The sequence below is a fragment of the Chenopodium quinoa genome, unplaced genomic scaffold, assembly GCF_001683475.1.
Source record: "Chenopodium quinoa cultivar QQ74 unplaced genomic scaffold, ASM168347v1, whole genome shotgun sequence".
Taxonomy (NCBI): domain Eukaryota; kingdom Viridiplantae; phylum Streptophyta; class Magnoliopsida; order Caryophyllales; family Amaranthaceae; genus Chenopodium; species Chenopodium quinoa.
This window is the reverse complement of record NW_018743284.1, coordinates 361516-385557: the sequence shown is the minus strand read 5'-3', so window position 1 is coordinate 385557 and position 24042 is coordinate 361516. Positions and strand designations below refer to the sequence as shown.

At 32.3% G+C, this 24042-nt stretch overlaps 1 protein-coding gene and 1 pseudogene across 1 annotated transcript; both read right to left on the bottom strand.

The window, feature by feature from the left end:
- Positions 1–232: 232 nt before the first annotated feature.
- LOC110735498 lies at positions 233–1831 on the bottom strand (annotated as a pseudogene).
- A 5083-nt stretch (positions 1832–6914) lies between these two features.
- On the bottom strand, positions 6915–16011 carry LOC110735497 (protein DEK). Its single transcript, XM_021915688.1, is given in 13 exon segments — positions 6915–7403; positions 7405–7535; positions 7741–7771; positions 8281–8393; positions 8832–9315; positions 9506–9574; positions 9681–9761; positions 10181–10291; positions 11001–11060; positions 12540–12619; positions 14450–14483; positions 14575–15460; positions 15865–16011. Coding segments are annotated over 12 exon segments (2031 nt in total). The 5' UTR covers positions 15376–15460; positions 15865–16011; the 3' UTR covers positions 6915–7367.
- Between the last annotated feature and the right edge of the window lie 8031 nt (positions 16012–24042).

The window sequence follows — 24042 nt, the reverse complement described above, 5'->3', positions numbered from 1 at the left end:
ATCAAATATTTACTTTCTTCTAACACATACACCTATTTTACCATTGACAAGAATTGAAAGATGAGGTATGTGTTTTTATACTTACTAATCAGAGTAATTACCACCATACAAGTCAAGTTTGATAGAGGTAAGAAGTGAAGAAAAGTGTCATAAACTAGTTGCGCCTTGCAAGCAAATTCAATGGAATCATCTCATACCTTACTATAAGGATAGTAAGATCAATTCTTACACGTTTTTCACAACTCTCCTCAATTTCCAATCCATAATTGTAAATTTTTAATGCTTTATGTACACTATGACCAAAGCTATCAAATGACATGCCCAAAATAAACCACATTCTTAAGTACACTCTAATCTCTAGAGCTACCAAACTCCAATTAATTTCACATTAATAGTTGAAAACCTACAAAGATACCAAAAATAATACAAAATACACACACCCCACTCACTCTACTTACAAGACCTAGTGGGGGCCCAACAAAACATAACAACAATATCACCTCGGCCCACCATTAGCGCCACCAGGCCCACCATAAGTCAAAATCCCTCTATTACCCCCACTACCACTTCCACCACCCCGCCGCCGCCGCCACCACCATATCCATACACGTGTCCACCTTGTGAAATTCCAAAAACACCCCCACCATTTCCACTATTTACCCCAACTCCTCCGTTACTATTATTATTACTATTACTATTATTTCCTTGAACCGGGGGTCCAAGCCCGGTTCGCTCCCCTTCCAACTCCCTGAAACGCTGCAGATAAATCTTCAGCGGTTCAACATACTCCTCGAACCCAAGCGTTGTCATCGCCCAAAGAAGATCGTCACCGTTGATCGTCTTCCGTTTCTCTCGTTGACACTTATCCGACGCTTCTCCTGTGATGAAGCTGATGAACTCCGAAACGCATTCTTGAACCGTTTCTTTTGCATCCTTTGAGATTTTCGCGTTAGCCGGTAGCGCCTTTTTCATGATCCGGCTCACGTTTGCGATCGGCAAGAACCGGTCCTGCTCTTTCGGGTATGAATCTCCGCGGCTGAAGTTGTTCGACTTTCCTCCCGAGTCATTGTCCGAGTCACCCATGAGTCAACTCGGTCAACTCGTCTGAGTTTGAATTCTTCTTCGACTTCTCCTCTCAACAATTTCGCGCAAATTCTGAAAAAAAAATTATTTGAACGTGATTTTTCAACCAAACTCTACAAAATCGGTGGAATTAATAGGTTATAATATGCGATTTTTAGCTAAAAGAACGTAATCTTACAGAAAATGAGTTAGAATTTGATCAAATTCTGGAAACAATAGCTATTATTGATTCAAAGTTTCAATTTCTCTCTAGAAAATTAACAAATTAGCGAAGAATTTGTTCGATTAATTACCTTAACAGAAGGAAAGCTTGATCAAAAAAATCAATTAAAGAAGCTCGACTGCTCGAATCCTTGTGAATCAACTGCTACTCTGAATTCAAACATTCAACTTCTATCTCTTCAAAAAATCACAATTTCGCGCAAACAAAATTAGAAAACCCTAATTCTGCGCAAATGATCCAAAAAACCCTAATTCTCCACAAATGATCCAAAAACCAAATCGAAACCGACAAGTTTTGTTAAAATTGTACAGAATCGGAGTAATTTCAGAGTGTTAGAATCAAAATTCAGGTGAAATCAGCAAAAAAAAAAAATCAAGAGAAAAAGTGAAAGAAAAGGACGTAATTTAGGGGAGAGAGAGAAAAAAAGAGGAGGAAAGATGAGAAAGTTCGCGAAGAGAAAGGACGGTTTTTTTGGTTAATGGAGTATTTGTTAGCTGTTGAAGAAAATGAAGAAGAAGAAAATAATAAAAATGAAAATATTATATAGAAGAAAAATAAAAAGAAGAAGAAGATTGTTTGAAGAAGATACGTGGAAGATTCTAAGACGTTGTTTGGTGATAAGTTCATTGGATTGGATTGGATTGGTTAATGTGGGAGAATTGATGTTGACCATTCATCTAGGTGGCTTTTAACATGTGGAGTACTAAGAGTGGTGCAGGGATGATTGGGATCCACTATATTGGAGAGGAGAGTGGTGATAAGTGCTCGCTTTGTTTCTGAATACTCGCAACAGTTACAGACTTACAGTTATGTCTATATGAATAGATAGTGCGCGAAAATGAATAAATGGTTGTGAAAGTGGAGTTGATTGATGTACAGTTAACTTAGACAATTAGGAAGCCGGAACATTCTGTAAACCCAAAAACGTAATATTAAGTAGCAAATTTTATAATTCATAATGATATATTTACCAAATCAATCCTAATATTAATGTAGAAAATGAGTTGATTAAGTCATGTGTAATGAAAATTTGGTTTAGCTATTCTCGATTCAATTTAGGTGGTTGATTGTCTTTTTTGAGTCATGATACATATGGTTTGAGATTAAAGGTATAAGATATTATGTACAAGATTGAGGGACCAACTTTATTTGTTTAGAAATGAAACGTGTTTGATTTAAGGGGTCACTAATATGATTCAAGACTGTCAAGTCTTGTCTTTCAAGTAAGCTCAGTTCTTCGTGAACTTCTCTAACCAATTTTATAAAGATAATGGCTCATAAATACGTAACATTGCTTGAAACTCAACATGAATTTGATATAATTCAGATTAAATAGTTTGGTTTGATTATTTAGAAATTGTTCCAAACATCTTGTATTTGATATGAGTTTAAGACGACTGCCACATATAGTAATCTCAATTTATAAATAAGATGTGCCCAACATTTATTTTTTAACATGTAGTAAATTTAAAGCAAAATTTAGCACATTCGATTTGTCATCTACCTTTCTTAGGGGAGGTCCTAGGATCGATCCCTAGTAAGAGCGATTTGTGCTCTTGGAAGGAGGGGGTGGGGGATGTGAACAGTAGATTGTACTAGGTGACATGGCAGTAGGATATTCCATTACCTCAATTTGGGATCAATTGACCATCAAATTTTATATTCGAAGATTTGTGCAAATATCTTCTCTTTACTATCATCCAATTGCTAGCATCCAAGTGTCTAAGAAAGATTGATGAATGCTCACTCATTTGAATACTTAGAGTGTTTTCCTACTTTACATTAGACATTAATATATTTCTTAGAAAGCACACTTGACATCCTTTTTTACAATCCTTGTCATGTCTTGTATTCTCTCCTTTTGTAAAAATGATGATAATTAAATGGTTAAGTAATATTAATATAATCCATCTAGATTTAAATTAATTATAATATGGTCAAACTCCTTATCATTAAGGATATGATATGGTTGTTAAAAAAAAAATTAAATAAAAAAAAATAGTATTTTAAATAGCAAACCCAGTTTCATCATCTCCATGTCTTTTAATTAAAATATAGCTAGAAACATATTAGAAATTTATCGCATCAAATAATTTAGAAAATATGTTAATTCATCGACATTGTGTGACTTTTTTTTTGACGGGACTATTAATTGTAAGGAGGTAGGAGTATGTTAAAGGTGATTGTGTGACAAGAATGAGACATGAAATTATCTTGTATTACAAAGTACTTCATATAATATAAGCTTGAATTTATTATTTTACACCCTCTCTCATCTCCTTTTTATCAAACCCAATTCTTCTGGTACGATGTTTAATTAAATGATAAATTTCTTTACAGTTAAAATTCACACTCTGCTACCCATTTTTTCACATTTTTTTTTTACCTGCATAAAATTCAATACAAATGAATATGAAACAAGTCCATAGAGAAGGTAAGATTAGATTGTTCATATTAAAGTTTGTGTTTCTAAAATTTGAAATTTGATGCATATATGGTCCAAAAAAGGTAGGCAATAAAGCGAATAGATGCATGAAAATGATGGAAAGATGTAAAATAGGTAAATTCGAATGTAGAGTAAGGTTTTAAAAGAGAAACCCTTTTTTTTCTCTAAAACATGGAATAATTTTTCTAAGCCAAAGATGTTCGATCACCTTTTCCTAGCTTCAGAGGTCATAAAATGCATCACCTTTTTTTTTTTGGCAGTTTTAATATGCCCCTTTGAATACTTTTTTTTTTAAAAATAATAATAATTAATAATTATGTACTCCATGTTTTTTTAAGAAAATCACATAATTTATACTTGCATAGAAGTTTTAAGAATTTCTGTTTGGCCGGTTAAGGATAACATTATCTTAGTTGATCAATCTCTATAGTGTTACATCAAGGAAAAAAAAACAAATAATAATAATAATAATAATAATAATAATGGGGTAGGTCATATATTTATTTGGGCCTTTTTATGGCATTAAATATTTGAACTATAATTCCACTATTATTTCATAAATATCACGATATATCTCTACATAATTCGTGTAGTTTTAAGACAATATTTAATGTTGCTAAGAAAACCTAGTTGGTTGGGCAATATTATTACCTTGATATTTGACTTGTCATTGGTGAAAATGATTTGAAAATTATTGTTTTTTTTTTTTTGAGATATTTAAGCATCACATCATCTAATTTTGTATTCTTTAAGTAACTACGGAGTATTGTAAAAATAAAAGTGAATACTTTGTTTTCTTTCAAAAGAAAAAAAAAAAAAAAAGTGAATACTTTGTTTTATATATAAAAGGTGACCTGTAATTTTGAGAATAACTAATATCGTAAATTACGGAAGGAGTTTTGTTGGATACAGTACAAAACAAGCTCATATAAGATCAAAAAAGCTAATTTTATACATTTTAATAAATTTTTGTATTATACCACCTAGTGGTAGATCTAGAAAAAATATTTAACAGGGTCAAAATGTATTTGGTTAATTTTAATGGGGTCATTTGATATAAAAACAAGTAATTTTATTGGAAAAAAAAATTAATTTTATTAAAAAAAAATTCTTTTTTTTATGCTCAAGTGGGGTCAAGGGACCCCACTCAAATGGCTTACATCTGCCACTAATACCACCACAAATAACCCATTTTTTGAATTACCACCCAAACAAATTTTTATTTATAAAAGATAAAAAAATTTAGATTTCACCAACAAAATCGTTAAATCTAACGTTTAAAAAAAAAAAAATTGATTTTCATGCCAATAACATGCTTTTTTAAAGGTGTTGGAGGTCATTTTTGTCCATAGGGTCCGATTTGAGGTCAAAATTCACAAATAATTAACAAAATTGCCTCATTTTGCGTGTGTCACGCAAATCAAGGTATCTTTTAATATGCAAAACGAGGCATTCTCAATCATTTTTTGTAAATTTTGACTTCAAAGCTGACCTATAGGACAAAAATGACCCCCCAAAACATTTAAAAAGCATGTTTTATATAAGACGTTAAACTTAACGGTTTTTTTAATGGAAAGTGTAAAATCTTTTTTTTTTTTTTTTTGTCTTTTATAAGTGGTAATATAAAATAATTTTTTTTGGGTGGTAATTTTATAAACTGAGTTATTTGTGGGTGGTAAAATACAAATATTTCTTTTAATAACTCATAAGATAAATATATATACGATGTAAATTCAAACAAATCAAATAAATTGAATGAGCCCGATTTATTTTCCAATTTAATGTTTTAAAGAAAATAAATTTCATTATAACTCCTACTCAATACTTTCATACGTGTCATAATAAATTTATCATATTCTTTTGTATTATTGTACCCTTATTTTATTTAGGCTTAGTACTTGAATAAATGCTCCACTACATTGAGTGGAAAAGAGTTTTGTCCATAAGTGACTAGGTGAAACCATGATTTTGACAGTCGATGGTATCCTATGACTCACTTTGCCAACATGATTATGATACTCGCATCCTTCATCACCAATTCATCCATTGCTAATTTGCTATTGTTGTTTCTTGCCCTTGCAAGTTGTCTTGTACAATTTTTCCTCAAAAAAAAAAAAAAAAAAAAAAAAAAGAAGTTATCTTGTACAATTGATTTCTATGTGCTATACTGCTATGGAGTAATTCTTGAGTAGTTTGTTGCCGATGTAACTCCCGTGATAATAAAGCATACTTCTTTAATGTCATTATAGTAATACCTTCTTTTAAACAGGTGTCATATTATCTCAATCCTTCATTATCTAATACAAACATGTAGTATAATTTCATCACGTAGTTATTCTGATAGTTGTGGTCTTGATACGTGTTTGTATGCTAGAGCTATTCATGGAATGAACAACTCAGTACTAAGATCGTCCCATTTAGCCCGTTGAAAGGGCAGATAGCAAATTTTGAAAGAAAAAATAATTGTCCACGACTACCTCTTATGCTCTTCATTATAAATATGCGGTTTATTTTCCAAAACACTAATATCGGTCAATCATTTGCCAAAATACATTATTAATTCAGGTTAATAAAAAGGTTGAAATAACGTAAGGTTTTTGTTCTTTGGATTTAATAAGAATTTACCCGTTATAAATATGCAATTTACTCCTTAAAAGCTCAATGTAATGTTGGTCGATTAGTTGCACACAAACAAACAAACAAAAAACACAAATGTTAATTTCGGTTGCCAAAATAATTACAGAGTAATTAACTCTTCATTATAAATATGCAATTTTTCCACGATTTATTCCTCAAAACACTAGAATATCGATGATTTGTTGCCAAAAGAACAGATCAATTTTCAAAACACTCGAATATCCATGATTGTTGCCAAAAAAAAAAAAACAAATAGATCAATTTGGATACAAATGCTTCAATCGACATAAAACGTAATGGCTTATCCCCTCGTGTCAAGATCTCAGGTCATCCAGTGTTGATCCAAGTGAAAAACACAGGGAGAAGGAAAATTAAGTGAAATCAACCTCATGATCCCCACCTACGTCGCCATCTTACATAGCATCTTTTTCCTTCATGCGTACCAACAACTAACTACCACCATATAATATAACTCATTTATTCAGAGAATTGGGATGACAAGAAACATTATACAACAGAAAAAACTAGTACAAAATCCGAAATCAAGACTTTAAGTCAAGAGTAAAAGAAAGGCCTCTTTCTCAACCCAAGTTGAAAAATGATCAACAAAGATCTACCCTTTTGGTCCACAAAAGTTGGTTTAAATTAGAAAAGCTCAAAAGTAAAAGACCTAACAATTTCTTAAATTTGTATATTACAACCTGCATCCTGCAGCAGCATGAGCATCAACTGTTCTAAGTACTCAGCAGCATGAGCATCAACTGTTCTAATACTATCGCTAGCAAAAGACTAGTTTGCTTGCCAGAATATTATAAACAACTATCGATAGATTACAGCTACTTGTTTAGACTAAACAGCAAGGCCCGATACTAAAGCAAAGTTAATACTATCTAAATTTCTTTAACCCCAGGGCAGAAACGAAGGTATGGACAGATGATCACATATATTTTACCACTTGTTCTGCTGCTGTGTCACAAATCAGGCCTCCACCTCTTTGCTAGCAGGCTGGGCTTCGGTTTTTTTCAGCATCCCCCTCATCTCCCTCGTCATCATCATCAGCTTCATCAGCTAGTTTTGTAAGCTCGTCTTGTATCATAAGCTTGATCAATGACTTTCTGGACGTGAGATCAGTACTGAATTGCTTGGCTGCAGGTGGGAAAAAAGTTAGTGACTGGCTAACCGCAGGTGCTATCAAAAATCTCAGAAGATCATCACGTTAGTAGGCCATATTTTCAATATCAACATCAGCAACTCGTAAGATATTGTAGACTACACCATATCTTGCGAATTAGTGATGTTGATATTGTAGTCTACAATTTGTAGAAAACCAGATTTAAAAGAGAGATCTTACCAAGTTGCTTCAGAATATCAGTGAAGGTTGCCTGTAGATTAAAAAAACATATCAGTGAGGAAAGTGACTGGCATAAGCTCCAAGTGTTGCAAGGCACATGTTACATATAACTACCACAAACATGAAACTGCAAGCAGAAAAAATGAGATGTACAGAAACAACAAATCCCAGTGTGACAATTGCACAAGCCATCAAAAGGCCCAAAAAAGCGCTGATACACAATACCCGCGCAGAAATAATATAATTTGTAGTTTTGTACAATTCAGGCAGAATAGCAAGTACCACCTTCTGCTAGTCTCTCCAGCTTAGCTTAGAGGTAAGGGTTAGCATAAGCTGATCACCCCAGGTCTCATATAGTATGGTGATGGAAGTGTAGTCATTTAAGAGCAAGACAGAACAAGTTAACTAGAACTTAAAGTCAATTAACACCAAATGCACGTAAGTGTAGAGCAACAATGAGGGATGGATAGTCCATGAAACACTCAGCAATCTTTTTTAACAGTGATAGACATGGACACATTATAAACACTCAATTCTTACCGTATTAAAGTCAACTTGTTTTAGAATGTCACATATTGCATTCCTTAGTTCATCATCACTTGGCTTTGATCTGTCTTCTTTGGATTTCTCCTTCCCTTTCACAGCCTTTTTACCTTCAGGATAACAGAGCAAACTCAGTTTAAAGATTTAATTCAGGATTTGACACACAACCTAAGCAACCATACTTAATAATGTACAATTTCAACATGATAACAATTAGACAGATATCAATGTTAAATCCGAATCAAACCCACAGCCTAGTACAGTAGTATTTTAGCAGTAAATGCTCTACAAGAATTGCAACTTAACATGATTTATTTCAAAAGAACTCTGCAAGTTATTACTCACAATTATCTTCCCCCCCCCCCCCCCCCCCCTAATTCCAAACAGAATCAATTTCAGAAGCAGCTTTTGCTGGAGAATAAACCAAGCCGGTTAATAATGTTCGGTATAAAATAAGCATGACAGTAAAGGTGGAACATTTTCAGGGTATCCGGATAGATATCATGTGGTGCTTAAGTTGGACAGATGTTTTAAAGGTTTACACTTACCAGGTTTTTCCTTAACAGCAGATTTCTTTGGAGCTGGAGACTTCTCTGTCTTCGGCTCTTCCTTCTTCTTCTTCCTTGAGAACACCTTAGGGCTTGAGTTCTTGCTCTCAAAAACCTTGGAATTGTTTGATGATGATTTTCTTGGTGTTCCTTTAGGCACTGACCTAGCTTTCTTAGGAGTGACAACTATTTTGCTAGCAGCTTTTCCTGAAGATTCTACACTTGGAGTCTTTTTCTTGTTTTCCTGTTTCGCTTTTCCTGAACTTGCTTTCTCTTTTGGTGTATCTTCTCCAGAGTCATCTTCAGACATGTCCTTTTTCTCTTCACTCTCAGACTGCTCAGATTTCTCATCCTCAGATTTCTCTGCAATTCCATTCTCCTTCTTCCCTTCCTCATTTTCTTCCTCATCCGCAGACTCATCATCAGACTCTGAAGTAGTCTTTTTTTCTTCTTTTTTAGAAGCATCGCCAGCCTTCTTCCGGCTCTGCAACCATAATGGCCAACGAAAAAAGGAAACAAATTTAATAAAGACAGGATGCAAACAATGTAAATGATGTATATATTTATCTCATATATCTTAATGACACAAGAGTACAGAAGTATAATGATTTGGAAACCAAGTATAAATTCTAGGAGCATTGGAAAAATGGCAAATAGAGACCGGGGATCCGAACCTTGGAAGAGCCCTTAGGTGATGTTGATTTAGATGCACTTTTTGTGGCAGACCTCTTGCGCTTCTTGCCCTAAAACAGCAAAATAGCATACAAACAGCAGTGGTAATTGAAATGTCATATAAGCAGCTTTACACATTGCAATGACAGATTCACTTCCACTATCTTTGTTACAAACCTGATCTTGCTCTGCTAGTAAAACTGTAGTAGTAGCATGAGGAGAAACCAAAAAGTCAAGCAGCTTGGCAACAACATCTTCCTGTACAATACTTTGAACACTTAGTATCACAATTCAAACATTCAAAATTATTTCTACAAAAAGTTCAATCCAAATAGCTATACATGAAAAAATGTTGAAAAGTAATACATTGATCAGCAAAATCATGCTGAACAAGACAAAAGTATATTCCAATAGGCTTTACTTTCAAATGCTGCCTTGTCAGCTAAAGTACATGTGCATGCTAGTCTTCATATTCAGAAGATTGAAATTCCAGTGTTTAAAAGGTTTTTTCTATAGGAGGAAGGTAGGTAATATCAAGGAAACCCATTTCATGATTTCACTTCACATTAACCACAGATGACTGTCAGAAACTTGGGATCTAATTATAAATTCACCTAAGTTAAAGGGAAAGTGGCATGGCAATGATAATACAAAGAAACTTAAATCAATTGACATACCTTTCTAATGGTGGCTTTAGTAACTGGTATGTCAAGCACATCACAGAAGTCCAGCAATTTCTCTTTCACAATCTTGTCAAACTTTTCCTTGACTTTCAGCCTCTGCTTCTCCTGCAATTAGATTAATAAACTTAAGACAAACTTTCCCTCCACAAGTAAATTAAGTTCAAGCAGCAGTAATAGACAAAGGAGTGCTAAGAAACTTAGATGTGCCTTTCCTTAATTTAATTCAAAGTCAGGAGCAGCAGTAACAAGAACATTAAAGTCATCATACAACCCTGCTTCAATTAATTTTGTTGAACAAGGTCAAGGGGCACACACACAACCATCTGTGACACCTGTCTTTTTCCTGATAAAGTGCTCTTTAATTCCCATAATTATTAATGACAGATCACTTAGACTGCAAATTTTAAGCAGCTCATAGATTTCCTAGATTTCCATAAACTAGACTACTCTTTCTAGATGATGCCTATGATACTAATATTATTTCTTGCCCACAATGTCTGACTATCAGACATCCAATCCATTTTAATCTTAAAAATTATGTTTTTTAATGCAACACAAAAATCAGCAAGCAAACAAGCCAGACAAGGCCAATTGGTAACAAAAAGGGCCAGCTCTTTTATATATCAGAATATAGGTCACTATTACAAAAGAACTGAACAATGTGCTGCAGATAAAACTTATAAATCACCAACCAAAAACACGCAGAAAAATTAAGACACAGAAGCTTGGACATCTAGTTCTTCAAAACTGATTTAGATAATGAAAAAGTAAGTTCACAAGTGCAGGGCCCTGCACAAAAAAATTTGTGATTTACCTCATTATCATGCCAGACAAAACCTGAAAACCGCGATATATTGCGTTTAAATTCAGTTGCCTGCAAGAGAAAAAGAAGCTAATTAGAATAATGTTCAATCCCCTATCAATCTTCCAATGAAACATTTTATTAAGGCGAACAATATATTTTATCAAAGCGCATCATTAAGTTAATCCACAGCTCCCTTAAGAGTACATCATTAAATAAATCAAAGTAATTCATTAATTATTAGACAATACATCCTCCCCTTTATAAATGCGTCTATATTTGTCATCTTGCTGTTAATCCTTACATTTATAGTATAGAATCTTGGTTCACACCTTTAGCAAACAGATAGATCTTATCTCCAAAACCAGCACCACGTCACCAACCCATCCAAAAACAAGATAATTTTTAACAGAAAGAATGGAAGATTTAAAGATCATGTGATTCAAGGAGGAAAGAGTTTCACCGCATTAATAATAATTGGATATGCAGCTTAAATGCAAAATTTATCATTTGACGTATACAAGTAGAAGTGTGAAAAAAAAAAAAAAAAAAAATCTTAAAACCGAAAACATGATCATTTCAGAGTGAAACCCTAAACACTCAGTTTACATATAAGATCAATTCTTAAAATCCAAATATTCCAAATCAGAGTGCATGAGTTTTCACATCTCCAGGCAAATTTTAATTTGATATGACAAATCCATATTGCTAATTAACAAAATAGACTGTACTACTATCAAGAGTGTAAAAGGTCAATCAAAACCAAATTGACAGTTATTTGATGCAGGTCTAGGAAATTTATACAATGTTTAGAGCTTTAATCTTATAGATTGTCAGCGTTTGGCAAGATGAACCGACTGCAAAGGTTTAGCATAAAAATAGCAAAATACAGTCCGCCGTCATCTTATTATTTTCTCTGCATGTACCCGGTTTAATGACTTCAAAGTTCAAATCATCATTGCTATGCAAGTAAGCAATGATACTTTATCAAACCATATTTCTTTTGTAATATAAAAGTAAATGCTGAAATAAATGATGTTGACAGAATTCTTGACCTTCTAGCTACAGATTTCAAAATATGTTGGAAGTTGAATAAAAGCTACTATTAGCATCACATTCATTCAAGCATGTCATGTTATACATTAACAATTGCTTGCACTTTACACCTATAATTTGACTGCGATTTTCTCTCATTGTAAATTTACAAAAATTATGAGAAGGTTTCATGCAGACGACCTATCCTTTTGGAAATAAAGCTTTGGTTTCATGTTACTATATCTTAATAGCATGAGAGAATTTCACGATCAAAGTTCAATCTCAAACAGCAGAAGTGACAATCAATATGTTACAGAGGGAACATACTCTTAGCTAATTATCATTACTTCCCAAAGCATGTCCACGATCTATTGAATAAGTCAGTAAGTTAAACAACTATAAATCAATTACTAATAAGGAATTTTAAATTACATATGAATTCCACAACAAAGATGGAGCAAATAATTGAGCCATAACAAAAAGAGATTTTGTCAGTAGAGAGCTGCAAATACACACCTTCCCTCTTCTTCCATACAGAATCATATGTAGCATCTTAAAGGTTTCATCACTCTTTTTCCTGGATAGCTTGTATGCAACTGCAATGCAAAAGGAACATCAGAAGAGGGGGGGGGGGGGGGAGGGGTGAGGGGGAAATTATATTTCTATACCAAACACCATACAGTAGCAAGAATTTTATTTATACAGCAGTGGACATGATTATAAAGCCAGAGAATCCTACAGATAGATACTACATTTTTACTTTGAGATAATCCATCAAAGAAACACTATTGCTTCAAACAAGATGAAAAGCCCTAATGTTAAGAAGCACATCATACATGAAACTAGGCGACCCACATCAATGGATTTTTATATATGATGTTTGAGAGAGGACTATTAATTGAGCATGTTTCGCTACCCTGTGGAAGGTTCAGAAACTTTATTCTACTGTTTTTTGTATCTAACGTAAAAAAAAAAAAATTATCAGGTGGAGGGGTCCATGACTACAAGCTAGATTGAACCGGTAACCTCTACATCTTGTTTCGCTCATCCAACTATTCATTTCCACAATAGAGAGCGATAAATGAACTTCATCCATCTAAGCACTCCCACGAGAGAGTATGAATGAGCTCACAAAGTTACAAATCAGTAAACAAATATCTCATTGATAGGCTATTTCTCTATGATAGTATCTCTTATTAAGGGAAGCTTTAGTTGGTTGAGTCAGTTCATCAAGCAGAAAATCACTTCATTTAAAAGAATGCCCACATCTAAGCATAGCAAGAATTAGATTTCGTGTTGTAACAATTTATATACCATTTACATCAACAACAAACTCAAATGATATTACATAATGAAAAGAGTTTATCAACACTTTGACATGAAGCTTTTTTACACAAAACATGAGTACATCCTAGCTCAGGTTTATTGTCAATATCACATTTTACCAAAAAGGCGGACATGACAGGGGAGGTTCAATGTTACATAAAAAAGTCTTCATAACAAGACAGATATCTAATGCATCGAAAAAAGTTAACAACACTAAGCAAGACTCTCCGACCAGTCACCTCACATCTCCAGGTTCAAGTTGAGGCCTGACAGTAGCATGAGGTTTTCCAGCCTGGAGGTTGCTCTAGATTAGAATTTGTAAACCAAGTCCATAGCAAGATGCAGAACAGCAATGTACATATACTAATACAATTTACAATCACAAAAATTGTTGCAAAAAGATACACTTATACAATCACACAGCAATCTGCTGCAAAAGATAATAATTTATCCCACCATGCATAAGTTTTGTTCCAGCCAAATACACAGTTCTGTCTGCAATACTAACAGATCAAAACTAATACTTCTTTCTCTATGCCACAAACAGGAAAAACTAGAAAACTGCTAGCTGGCTGAATCATTTATAGCAACAGTTTAACTAATTCATGCATCATCATCTTAAATACAATCTTTCAAACCCATTCAATAATATCTATGAACACATATAATAAGTTCACTTGATAAAATGCCATAGACGCAGCATTTTGTGCCAGAAAGCCAAAACAGCAAGATAATAAATGAAAATACAAAACACTGCAATTCATTCATAGTCTTTAAATGGTAAGATAAATGTTCAAATCATGCTTTAAGTAAATGAAATTACATAACAGAACCAATGAACCATTCAATGAGATAAAGTTCAAAGCTAAAACCAAAAGGGAAATTAACTATTGGTCAGCAATCAAATCCACACAACACAGTTATTGAATACGAGTACTTTTTATTAAAAAAATAATAATTAAGAATTTCTCTCTTCAAAAGGAACATTATTACTATTAGATTTAATTTTTTACACAGCCTATGTTGAAGCAATAATGCATATATAATAAAAAGCTTTCAAGTAAATCTGATCAAAAAGTGTAGGGTAAGGAGCTACATACCGTTGGGAATTTCTTTCAGTGGGGTGCCGCGACCCTGCAATATCAAGCAAAATGAGAACTAAATTCCAGGGGATAAAGAGTTTAAAAAAACTTCTAGAAGGAATAGTGAAATATGCAAACAGCACCTTCTCGATGTGAAATTCCCTAGAGTTATCTTTCTCGATTGTTGCAACCAACCTTTCTACAGATTTCCGTTCACGTACTGGGCGATCAATAGTTGGAGTTCTAGGCTCCAACTCCTTTTGGACTACTTTCTTTTTCTTATCTGCACCCTTATCCTCAGCACCCTTTCCCCGGCTACGCTTCTTTGAGGATTTCTCCTCCTTGTTCCCCTTTTCCTCTTCATCTTCCTTAATTTTCTCGTCTTCTTCTCCCTTTTCACTACCTTTCACCTCTTCTGTATCATTTTCTTCATGATCCTTTTCCTCTCCACTCTCCATTGCCTCTTCTTTACCCTCTACCTTTTCATCGTCATTCTCTTTCTCCTCATCCATCTTCTCTTCTGAACCCTTAACTTTCTCTTCAGCACCCTCATCTTTCTCTTCCAGATTCTCATTTTTCTCAGTCATTTCAACGTCCTTCTCAATTTCATTCGAGCTCTTTTCTTCTTCCTTCGCCTCAGTTTTAGGTTCTTCTTCACCCTCCTCTTCTTCAGCTTTCTTCTCTTCCTTAGGCTCTTTGCCTTCCTCTACTTTGGCGTCCTCTTCTTTAGGTTCTTTGCCTTCATCCACCTTCTCTTCCCCCTTGCCCTCATCACCTGTTTTCTCCTTAGCTTTGCCATCATTCTTGTCTTTCTTATCTTCTTCCACCATATCTTTGACTCCGTTTTCTTTCTCCTCCACCACAGTTCCAGCCTCCTTCACCGGAGACTTGGTCCCATTCATAACAGTCTCCATGACTTCCAACTTCGCATCCTCCTCCCCCATTATCAAATCCCACAGTCAGCTAAATTAAAGCTTCTTTCTTTCAGCAGAAAACAAACGAATTTCACCCTCAACAACTTCTTAAACCCTGAAAACCAAGAATTTTCAACAAAAATCAAATCTTGCACATCATAAAACCTGAATAACACATAATCAGATCATAAACACACACAAATTCCAAAAATTACACCACAAAAACACCAATTCACCACTTTCTCCACCAAATCAACAAGGTCGGATCCACAAACACCTCAAATCAACCCCAAACACAACCAACATCACAGTAAAATTAACCATAACAAGCTAAATGCACGAAATTCAAACCAAATCAAACGCAAAAACCAACCAAATTCACACTCATCACCAAAACCCTAGGCTGACAAAACGCGACATTTTACAATCATAATTACAACAAAAAACACAAAATCAATGACAAATAACAACTGAAAATCAACAAATCGAATGAAAACTTCAAGAAATTTGACAACTTACAGTGAATTTTGATGTAACAAGTAGTGAATCAGAGCTTCGAAAAGAACTAGTTCGACGACTCTCTCACTCCACTCTTTCTCTCACCTCTTTTTGTTTTCTCTCTCCTCTTACAACAAATATTACGTGAATTTAAGAGAGAGAAAGAAAAAAAGAGGGAAGTGAAAAATAAAAAGGGACATTTTTTATTTTCTTTGCTTTGTCAACACTTGGCATCTTCATCCGTTGGAACTCCTCTTTATCAAATGGGGTCTAAATTGGAACATTCGGATTTATTTTATCTCAAGTAGTATTTATCTTTCTCGGATTTAAAAAACCGGATTTTAGTTGGGTTTTAATGTTTTGGATGACCTAAAATGGTGGATTGAATTCTTATTCTTGCCACCTTTCTTTTTCGAGAATCTCAAATTTGTATCTGGTTATAACGAGTCAGTAACTTTTTTGTAAGGATAGAGGTTATTTATGTCGTTATTTAAAAAGAAATTTCGCTATACTTATAACGGCAAGAAAAAAACATTAGATCTGATTCATAATTAAATTGTTTGGATAACAGTTTATTTAGCGAGGTAATGAAGTGGGTTCTCTTAAAAGAAATTTCTTTATTAATGCTTTGTAAAATGGTGAAGATTGATGTTCGGATCTATATATATTTGTGATTTAAAGGGAAGCGGCGTTGATTAAATCTTCTCAGCTTATTGTTTATGTGGAAATATGGTAGATAAAATAATTGAAAATTAAACTACTTGGTACTACATAATTACAAGTAGTTATTTATCCGGCTTTATTTAGTTTAATCAATATAATTAACATTACTTACTCATTATTTGTTGCAAAAACTTTTGCATGCCCCCGGTTTACAATAATTTTATTGTACATCGACATTTTGCGCATGTGAACAGTAATATTTTCATTAAAGTGACCCTTTTTTTTACAAAAAGTGACCCTTTTTTGTTATAAAAGTGACCCTTTTTTAACAAAAGTAACTCATATTTTTAGAAAAGTGACCTTTTTTTTACAAAAGTGACCCTTTTTTTCACAAAAGTGACCCCTTTTTTTCACAAACGTAACCCCTTTTTTCACAAAAGTGACTCATATTTTCACAAAAGTAACTTTTTTCTTCACAAAAGTGACCCTTTTTTGTTATAAAAGTGACCCTTTTTTAACAAAAGTAACTCATATTTTTAGAAAAGTGACTTTTTTTTTTTACAAAAGTGACCTTTTTTTTCACAAAAGTGACCCCTTTTTTTCACAAACGTAACCCCTTTTTTCACAAAAGTGACTCATATTTTCACAAAAGTAACTTTTTTTTTCACAAAAGTGACAAATATCTTCACATAAAATTTCCATAAATCTCATTAGTTTTTTGTTTTTTTTCAAAAATAACCTAAATTCTCACAAAAGTGACCCAACCTACACTGAGATCAACATCATCTAACTATAACTCCTAATTTTTACTCTTCTTCTTCACCATTGCAGAAATTAGTAGTAAATAAGCACTACAAAAGAGTAGAAGAACAAAATTAAAAAAACCTAAAAATCGAATCAAATCCACTAAAAACTAATAAAAATGCACAAAAAATTAAGTAACAAACCTGAAATTAGCGAGAAACAAGTTCGCAAGTGAAAAAGAAGGTAGAAAATCATATCAAAGCACTAAAAATTGAAGCAAAACAGATCAAATCACAAAATATTGAAGAAAATCAAGTCAAAATGGAAGAGTGAGAAAATTAAGGAAGAGAAAGAAAGTAAATTATGAGGAAGAGAGAGAAAAAAGAAGAAGAGAGAAGAAATGAAATGTGTGACGTATGAATGAAATTGGTAACAAAGTTCTTTTCTATTTATTGCCGCCATCCGCCGTTCACAATTTAATGTAAACCGGATTTTTTAAAACATTTGTGTATTTGTTGTCTTAGGCGTTGTTATTGTTGTTCTTTTAAGTATCTTTTTGAGGGTTTTGTAATAAAATAATATTAATAATAATAATTATTATTATTATTATTATTATTATTATTATAATGAATTATACTAAATATCAACTTTAATACACAGTATAATAATGTTGTTATTATTTATTTTACAATTGGAATAATAATAATAATAATAACAACAACAACAACAACAACAATAATAATAATAATATTTCAGTTTCTATCGAGTATAGTTTGTTCATCTAGACTATGTTTAGTTCAAAAGAACGAGGACTAGGTTGATTCATAATATGAATGCTTTCTTAATCAATCAAAGATATGTTATGTCATCTTATATCTTATACGCTATTAATTGAGGCTAAAACATTACTTTTATTATGTAAATTAATTTAAAGAATACTTGACTAATGTACTTCGACTAATTTTTTTAACTGTTAGTATGTTACATTTACTTAAATCAAACCCGTATTGTTAGTGTTACGCTCTTATATATGGCACACTGCTACATTTTTTTCTCTCTTTTCATGGTCCCGAATCTTGTTTTAAGAAAATACTTCTTTTTTTTCTGAGAAAAAATTAAAAAAATTCTCTAATTTCACATAATTTACTTTTTAACAAATTAATAATCTATGCACGCGATGTGTGCATGATTTATTGTATTTTTTCCATAACGTCAAATACATCATTTGAATACACGGAGAAACAAAAATATTGAAAAAACATATAATAATAATATAATTATTTCGTAGTAGTCAATTCAATTTTTCGAAGATTACCAACATAAAAAAAATACAATAATATCAATTGGCAACTAAAAAAATTAATAGTTTATTTCATTAAGGCCCCGTTCACTTCCCCTTATTTTTGCTAAACTGAAATTATTTTTACGGAACTGAAATTATTTTTGCTGAACTTAAATTATTTTTACTAAACTGAAATTATTTTTGCTGAACTGAAATTATTTTTACTTATTCTCAATCATATTTCTTATTTAAAGTTATTCATTTTAACTGTACTGAAATTATTTTTACTGAACTGAAAATAATTTTACTAAAATTAATTTATTTTTACTAAATTAAAATTATAATAACTGAATATTAATTTATTTTTTTTAAGGTGAAGTGATCAGGGCCTAATTGGAAGATATTTCTCAATTCAATTACATATGCCTAATTCTAACATCAACATACACAATATATATGTCTTGATTGATACTTGTGCACTTGCAAGGATAAATAAGGGTAAAATTGTGATATTATAATTTTAGTTAATATACACAGTTGAATTAATTCCTTAATTGTAATTCCTTGATTGTATTTTAATTTCCTTATTTCCATTATTCCATAATTTATAATTCCTTAATTGATGACAATTATTTTGAAGAATTAGTGTCAAATTTTATCTTTCCATTTATGATTGATTTGTTAATAATTTTTTCTATTTCAATTGTAATGCAATCAATCGTTTAATTCTTTAATTGTAAATAATGATTACATTTTCATTATTTCATATTCCATAAATTATAGTTCCTTACTTGATGACAAATATTTGAAAATTTAATGCCAAATTTTCTCTTTCCAACCATGATAGATTTGCCTATGATTATTTTCTTTTTCAATTGTAATTAATAATTATATAGTTCTTTGAATGTAGGCCCCTAATTGCATTCTCATTATATTATTGTCATATTCCTTAATTTATAAATTCTTAATGACGCCAATTATTTGAATAATTAATGCCAAATTGTATATTTCCAACTGTGATTATTTTATCAAGTAAGTTTCCATTTCACTTGTTATTATATTCAATCATTTAATTATTTTATTGTAATTCCTAATGTATTTTCATTTCTGTCATAATTCCATGATTTATAATTCCAATTATTTGAAAATTTAATGCCAAATTTTATCTTTCCAACTGTGATAGATTTGCCATGATTATTTTCTTTTTCAATTGTAATTAATATAATTATATAGTTATTTGATTATTGTAATTCCCTAATTGCATTCTCATTATTGTCATATTCCTTCATCAATAAATTCTCTATTGATGCCAATTATTTGAACAATTAATGCCAAATTGTATATTTCCAATTTATGATGATTTATCAATGATAAGTTTCCATTTCACTTGTTATTACTTGTAATCAGTCATCTAATTTTTTTTATTGTAATTCCCAAATCGCATTTTTATTACTGTCATAATTCCATGTATGATTTATAATTCTTTATATAGTTAGTGAAAATTATTTGAACAATCAATTCCAAATTTTAACTTTCTAATTTTGATTGATTTGCCAATTATCAGTTTTATTACAACTATATAACCATTATTTATCTTTCCATCCAATGCCATTAATTTATTTCCAATAAGTAACATTAAGATATAAAAATAAAAAGGGTGTTGTTGTATTCTTAAGTAAGTGGACACCAATTAGGCTTTCCTTTTTCACTTGCACAATTGAGAAGATTTTTTTTTCCAATATTTTTTCTTTTATTTTTTAAACCATGGCCACTTCATTTATATCTTATTATAAAAAAAAAGTCAATTAAACGCCACTTCAAAGTGTGTGTCGGTCAAATTGTACTTCTTTCGTTCCTAAGAGATTATATCATAATAATATTTTGGAAAACTTGTCAATTACTACCATTAAAAAAGTGTGTCTTGTTAATTATCACCTCGAAAAATAAAAGTTGTTAATTATTACCTATAAAAGTAACTAATTTGTAAGATTAATACCTCCCGCCATTTTCCAATGAATTAGACCAATAATGACATCATTTATGATCTTAATTATATCTAATATACATTAAGATTAGACGACTAGTATAAGAAAAACTTTAATAAGTGATTAAACTCAAATTTAAATGACATAAATTTCATTTTCAATTGATATGTGATGTCACAAATTACATGTTCTGTATGACTAATTGATTAATATGTCACAAAAAAATGGGATTAAAATGGCATAAATTATATTTAGTCTGGTAATTGATGCTATCATTAGGCTAATTCGTCAAAAAATGGGTTGAGGTAATAATCGTATAAATTAAACAATTTTAAAGGTTGTACTTAACAAAAAATAATATTTTAAATAGTAACATTTATTTTTAAGAGTATTATTTCACAAGATAGTAGCAAATTAATTTATTTTTTTAAGAGGCGTCAAATTCTATAAATTTTGAACATAAAATCCATTGACTTATCTCTACTCTCTCCATTTTTTTTAAGTAAAATGGTTTGACTCTTTGCTAATTTGCCTAATCTACTTTTTTTTTAACAACGATTTACTTGAATCTACTTTATTATGTTTATGATTTGTACGTAATTAAAAAAATATATAGTCTCGTACTCTCGTGGGTACTCGTGTAGCTTATAATCATCTCCATGAATAGTTTATTAGTATTAGTCAAAGCTTTGCAATTTTTAATACGTGTGTAGGGGTGAAAGTTCGATTTGCGGTTAAATTTGGATTTTACACCAAATCGAATCCAAACGGAATTAATTCGGTTTTAGATTTTTGAAACAGAATCCAAACCAAATTTGGATTCAATCCCATCCAATCCAAACCGAATTAATTTGGTTTTGAATATTAAATCCAAATAAATCGAACCGAATTTTGTTAGGTATGTCATTTTGGGGAAAGTGAAGCCCTAATAATTAATCAAAATTCAAGCAAGATCAAAATATAACCACATTAATTCAAGCAAAATAAAGAACAATTACCAAATTATGAATCACATTAACCCATAATTAAGCAAAAATTGAATTTGGCAGATTAATTGATGAGAGCATGATGATTGAAGTCAATTTCCAAACATTTTTCCATACAATCGTTTCCTTTTTGAAATTTCATAAATCATTTCCATAAATCTTTCACTTAGCAAGAGTCTGAGGCTCTAAGCTAACACCACCATTCCAATTCTCTAAATTTTAAATGAAAAAAAAAATAAAATTGAAGTCATCCTTCAAGAGAAAATGGATGAGAAAAGGAGTAGGGGAGCGGTGGATCGTAGGAGACCGAGAATGAGAATCAAGGTGGAATGGTGGAGCCGGTGGTCGGTGAATGAGAAAGTGGCTAGAGATTGCCCAAAGAAAATGGTTGGAGAAATTGGGAATTGAAACGATCGAGATTAGATCTAGGGTTGCTGTAGTGAGAGGTTGAGAGTGAAAGAATGAGGAAGGAAAAATGAATAGGGTTTCTAATTAGAGGGAAAATGGGCTGGAAAATTGGGCGTTTTAAAATTTTCGATTTCAAATTTTGGTTTTCGGTTTTTTGAAGCTTAAAACCGAAACCGATCCGCAATCCAAATTTTTTAATTAATAAAAAAACCAATCCAAATTGCTAATTTGGTTCGGTTTGGCACAGTATGCGGATTTAATCCATATTACTTTCACCCCTATACGTGCGCAAGTGAAAAGTTTCGGTTAAAAAAACAAACAGTATTATATAAGTGAAAAAGTTGGTGTGCAAAATATGGACTACCCAAACACCCAAAAAATATAATTTTATCGACTTGCAGCTAAACAAGAGCTCACAAACCCTAACCCAAAAGGGCGAATGTTTTATCCCTTTGTTATTTGCTTCAATTGCTCATCTTATACGACCTCCTTCGACACCAAAAATGGTTTCCCCAACACCACCAACTTCCCTTTAAAATCCCCACCTTATCGCACAAGCATACACGAAGATATATGACTGGTTAGACAATCAAGTTTCCAACAACAAACAAGGTGGAAGTGGGTGGTAGTTTTGGCCTAGGTGATTCTGCTTTCTCTGCGTAAGCCATGGCCCATGTCTCAACTCTTAAATGGTGACTGCATTGTGATCTCTAACGACTTATACAGGCTCTGCAACTCTTGCTCTTTTTTTATGACAAGAAGGATGTGCTTCAATAGATGTGCATTGGACTATTCGAAAAATACTGACGGCTAGGTCTTTTGTTTAAAAGATGCAACATTTTGAGGGTGGTTAAGGATAAGATTGAACTTGGCACATTGTACAACTAGTATTTTCCGTTCTTCTTTGTTTTCTCTCTGTTTGGGTCCAAATATTTTAATCAAAAGGCCAAAAGCAGGGTTCAACTCTCTAGTCCAAATGCCAAGTCAGTCAATGGTCCAGTCAACGTGGCAAGCCCACTTGATCCCAAGGCCCATTCATCCATTAAGCAAAGGTATAAAAGCCTTCAATTGACTCATTTAGGAGATATCCACATCAAGCCTCAAGCATTAATTCTCTTGCATAACTTTCTCTCTTAAAACATTGTACTGACTTTAGCATCGGAGGGGTCTTCCTCGGCACATCCCCCGAGGCTAGTTTACGTGTGTTTTCTGTGCAGGAAATCCTCGGCCCAGTCATCACTTGGACCGAGATCAGTCTTCTCCACCAAAAAAGGACCAGCCGAAGGTCCTATTGTTTTCTACTGAAACACTGTCTTTATTTCTATTTAGTTGCTTTTGTATTTTCAGCTGTTATTAAAAAGAGTTGAAAGTACAAATTAATTGTTTTGATATTCATATTGTGTGAAGGTGCTCACACTATCTCCATTATGCGTTTTAAGGCCACAATATTGTAAAACCCATTGATTAATAATTTACCAACCAAGAGTAGTTCAATTTTGGGCTCTATGATACAAATTCCTCCATGTTGCCGGGACTACTAGACCACCCTCGTTCTTTTCCGGTCGAAGTGACGAGCACTCTAAGACTATACCGTCGGCCATTTGCCGGAAGGAGAAAAACCCTTCTTTAAGGGAGTTTTAGTAGGAGTTACATTTAGACAGTTCTTTTAGTATAAACATACCTATATAAAAAAATACTTAAAAAAAACTAATCGTATAAAAAATTACTCTGTAATACTATGAAAACATACATTCATAATAAAAAATCTCACATGACTATTAGTATGTTTTATTAATATAAGCTACATAAATTAATCAAAGTAATTAATTGTAGAGTCAATTTGCATTACTTCACCGCAATCCTCTAAATCTACAATACTCAAATTCTATACATTAAAAAAAAAAAAAAACAATAATACCCATCCCAGTAATATTTTTCTGAAATTATTTTCAAGGGACTCCAATAGCTACCAACCATATACTTTGTGTTGTTTTCTTCCACGTGCAATATATCCTGCTGTAGTTTACACAATTCCTTAGATAATTAGTGCAAATTACGAATTAATAAATTCATATCAAAATCAACTCTTCTACCCCCTTCGATAATTTTAGATGATATAAGCAAAATTAAG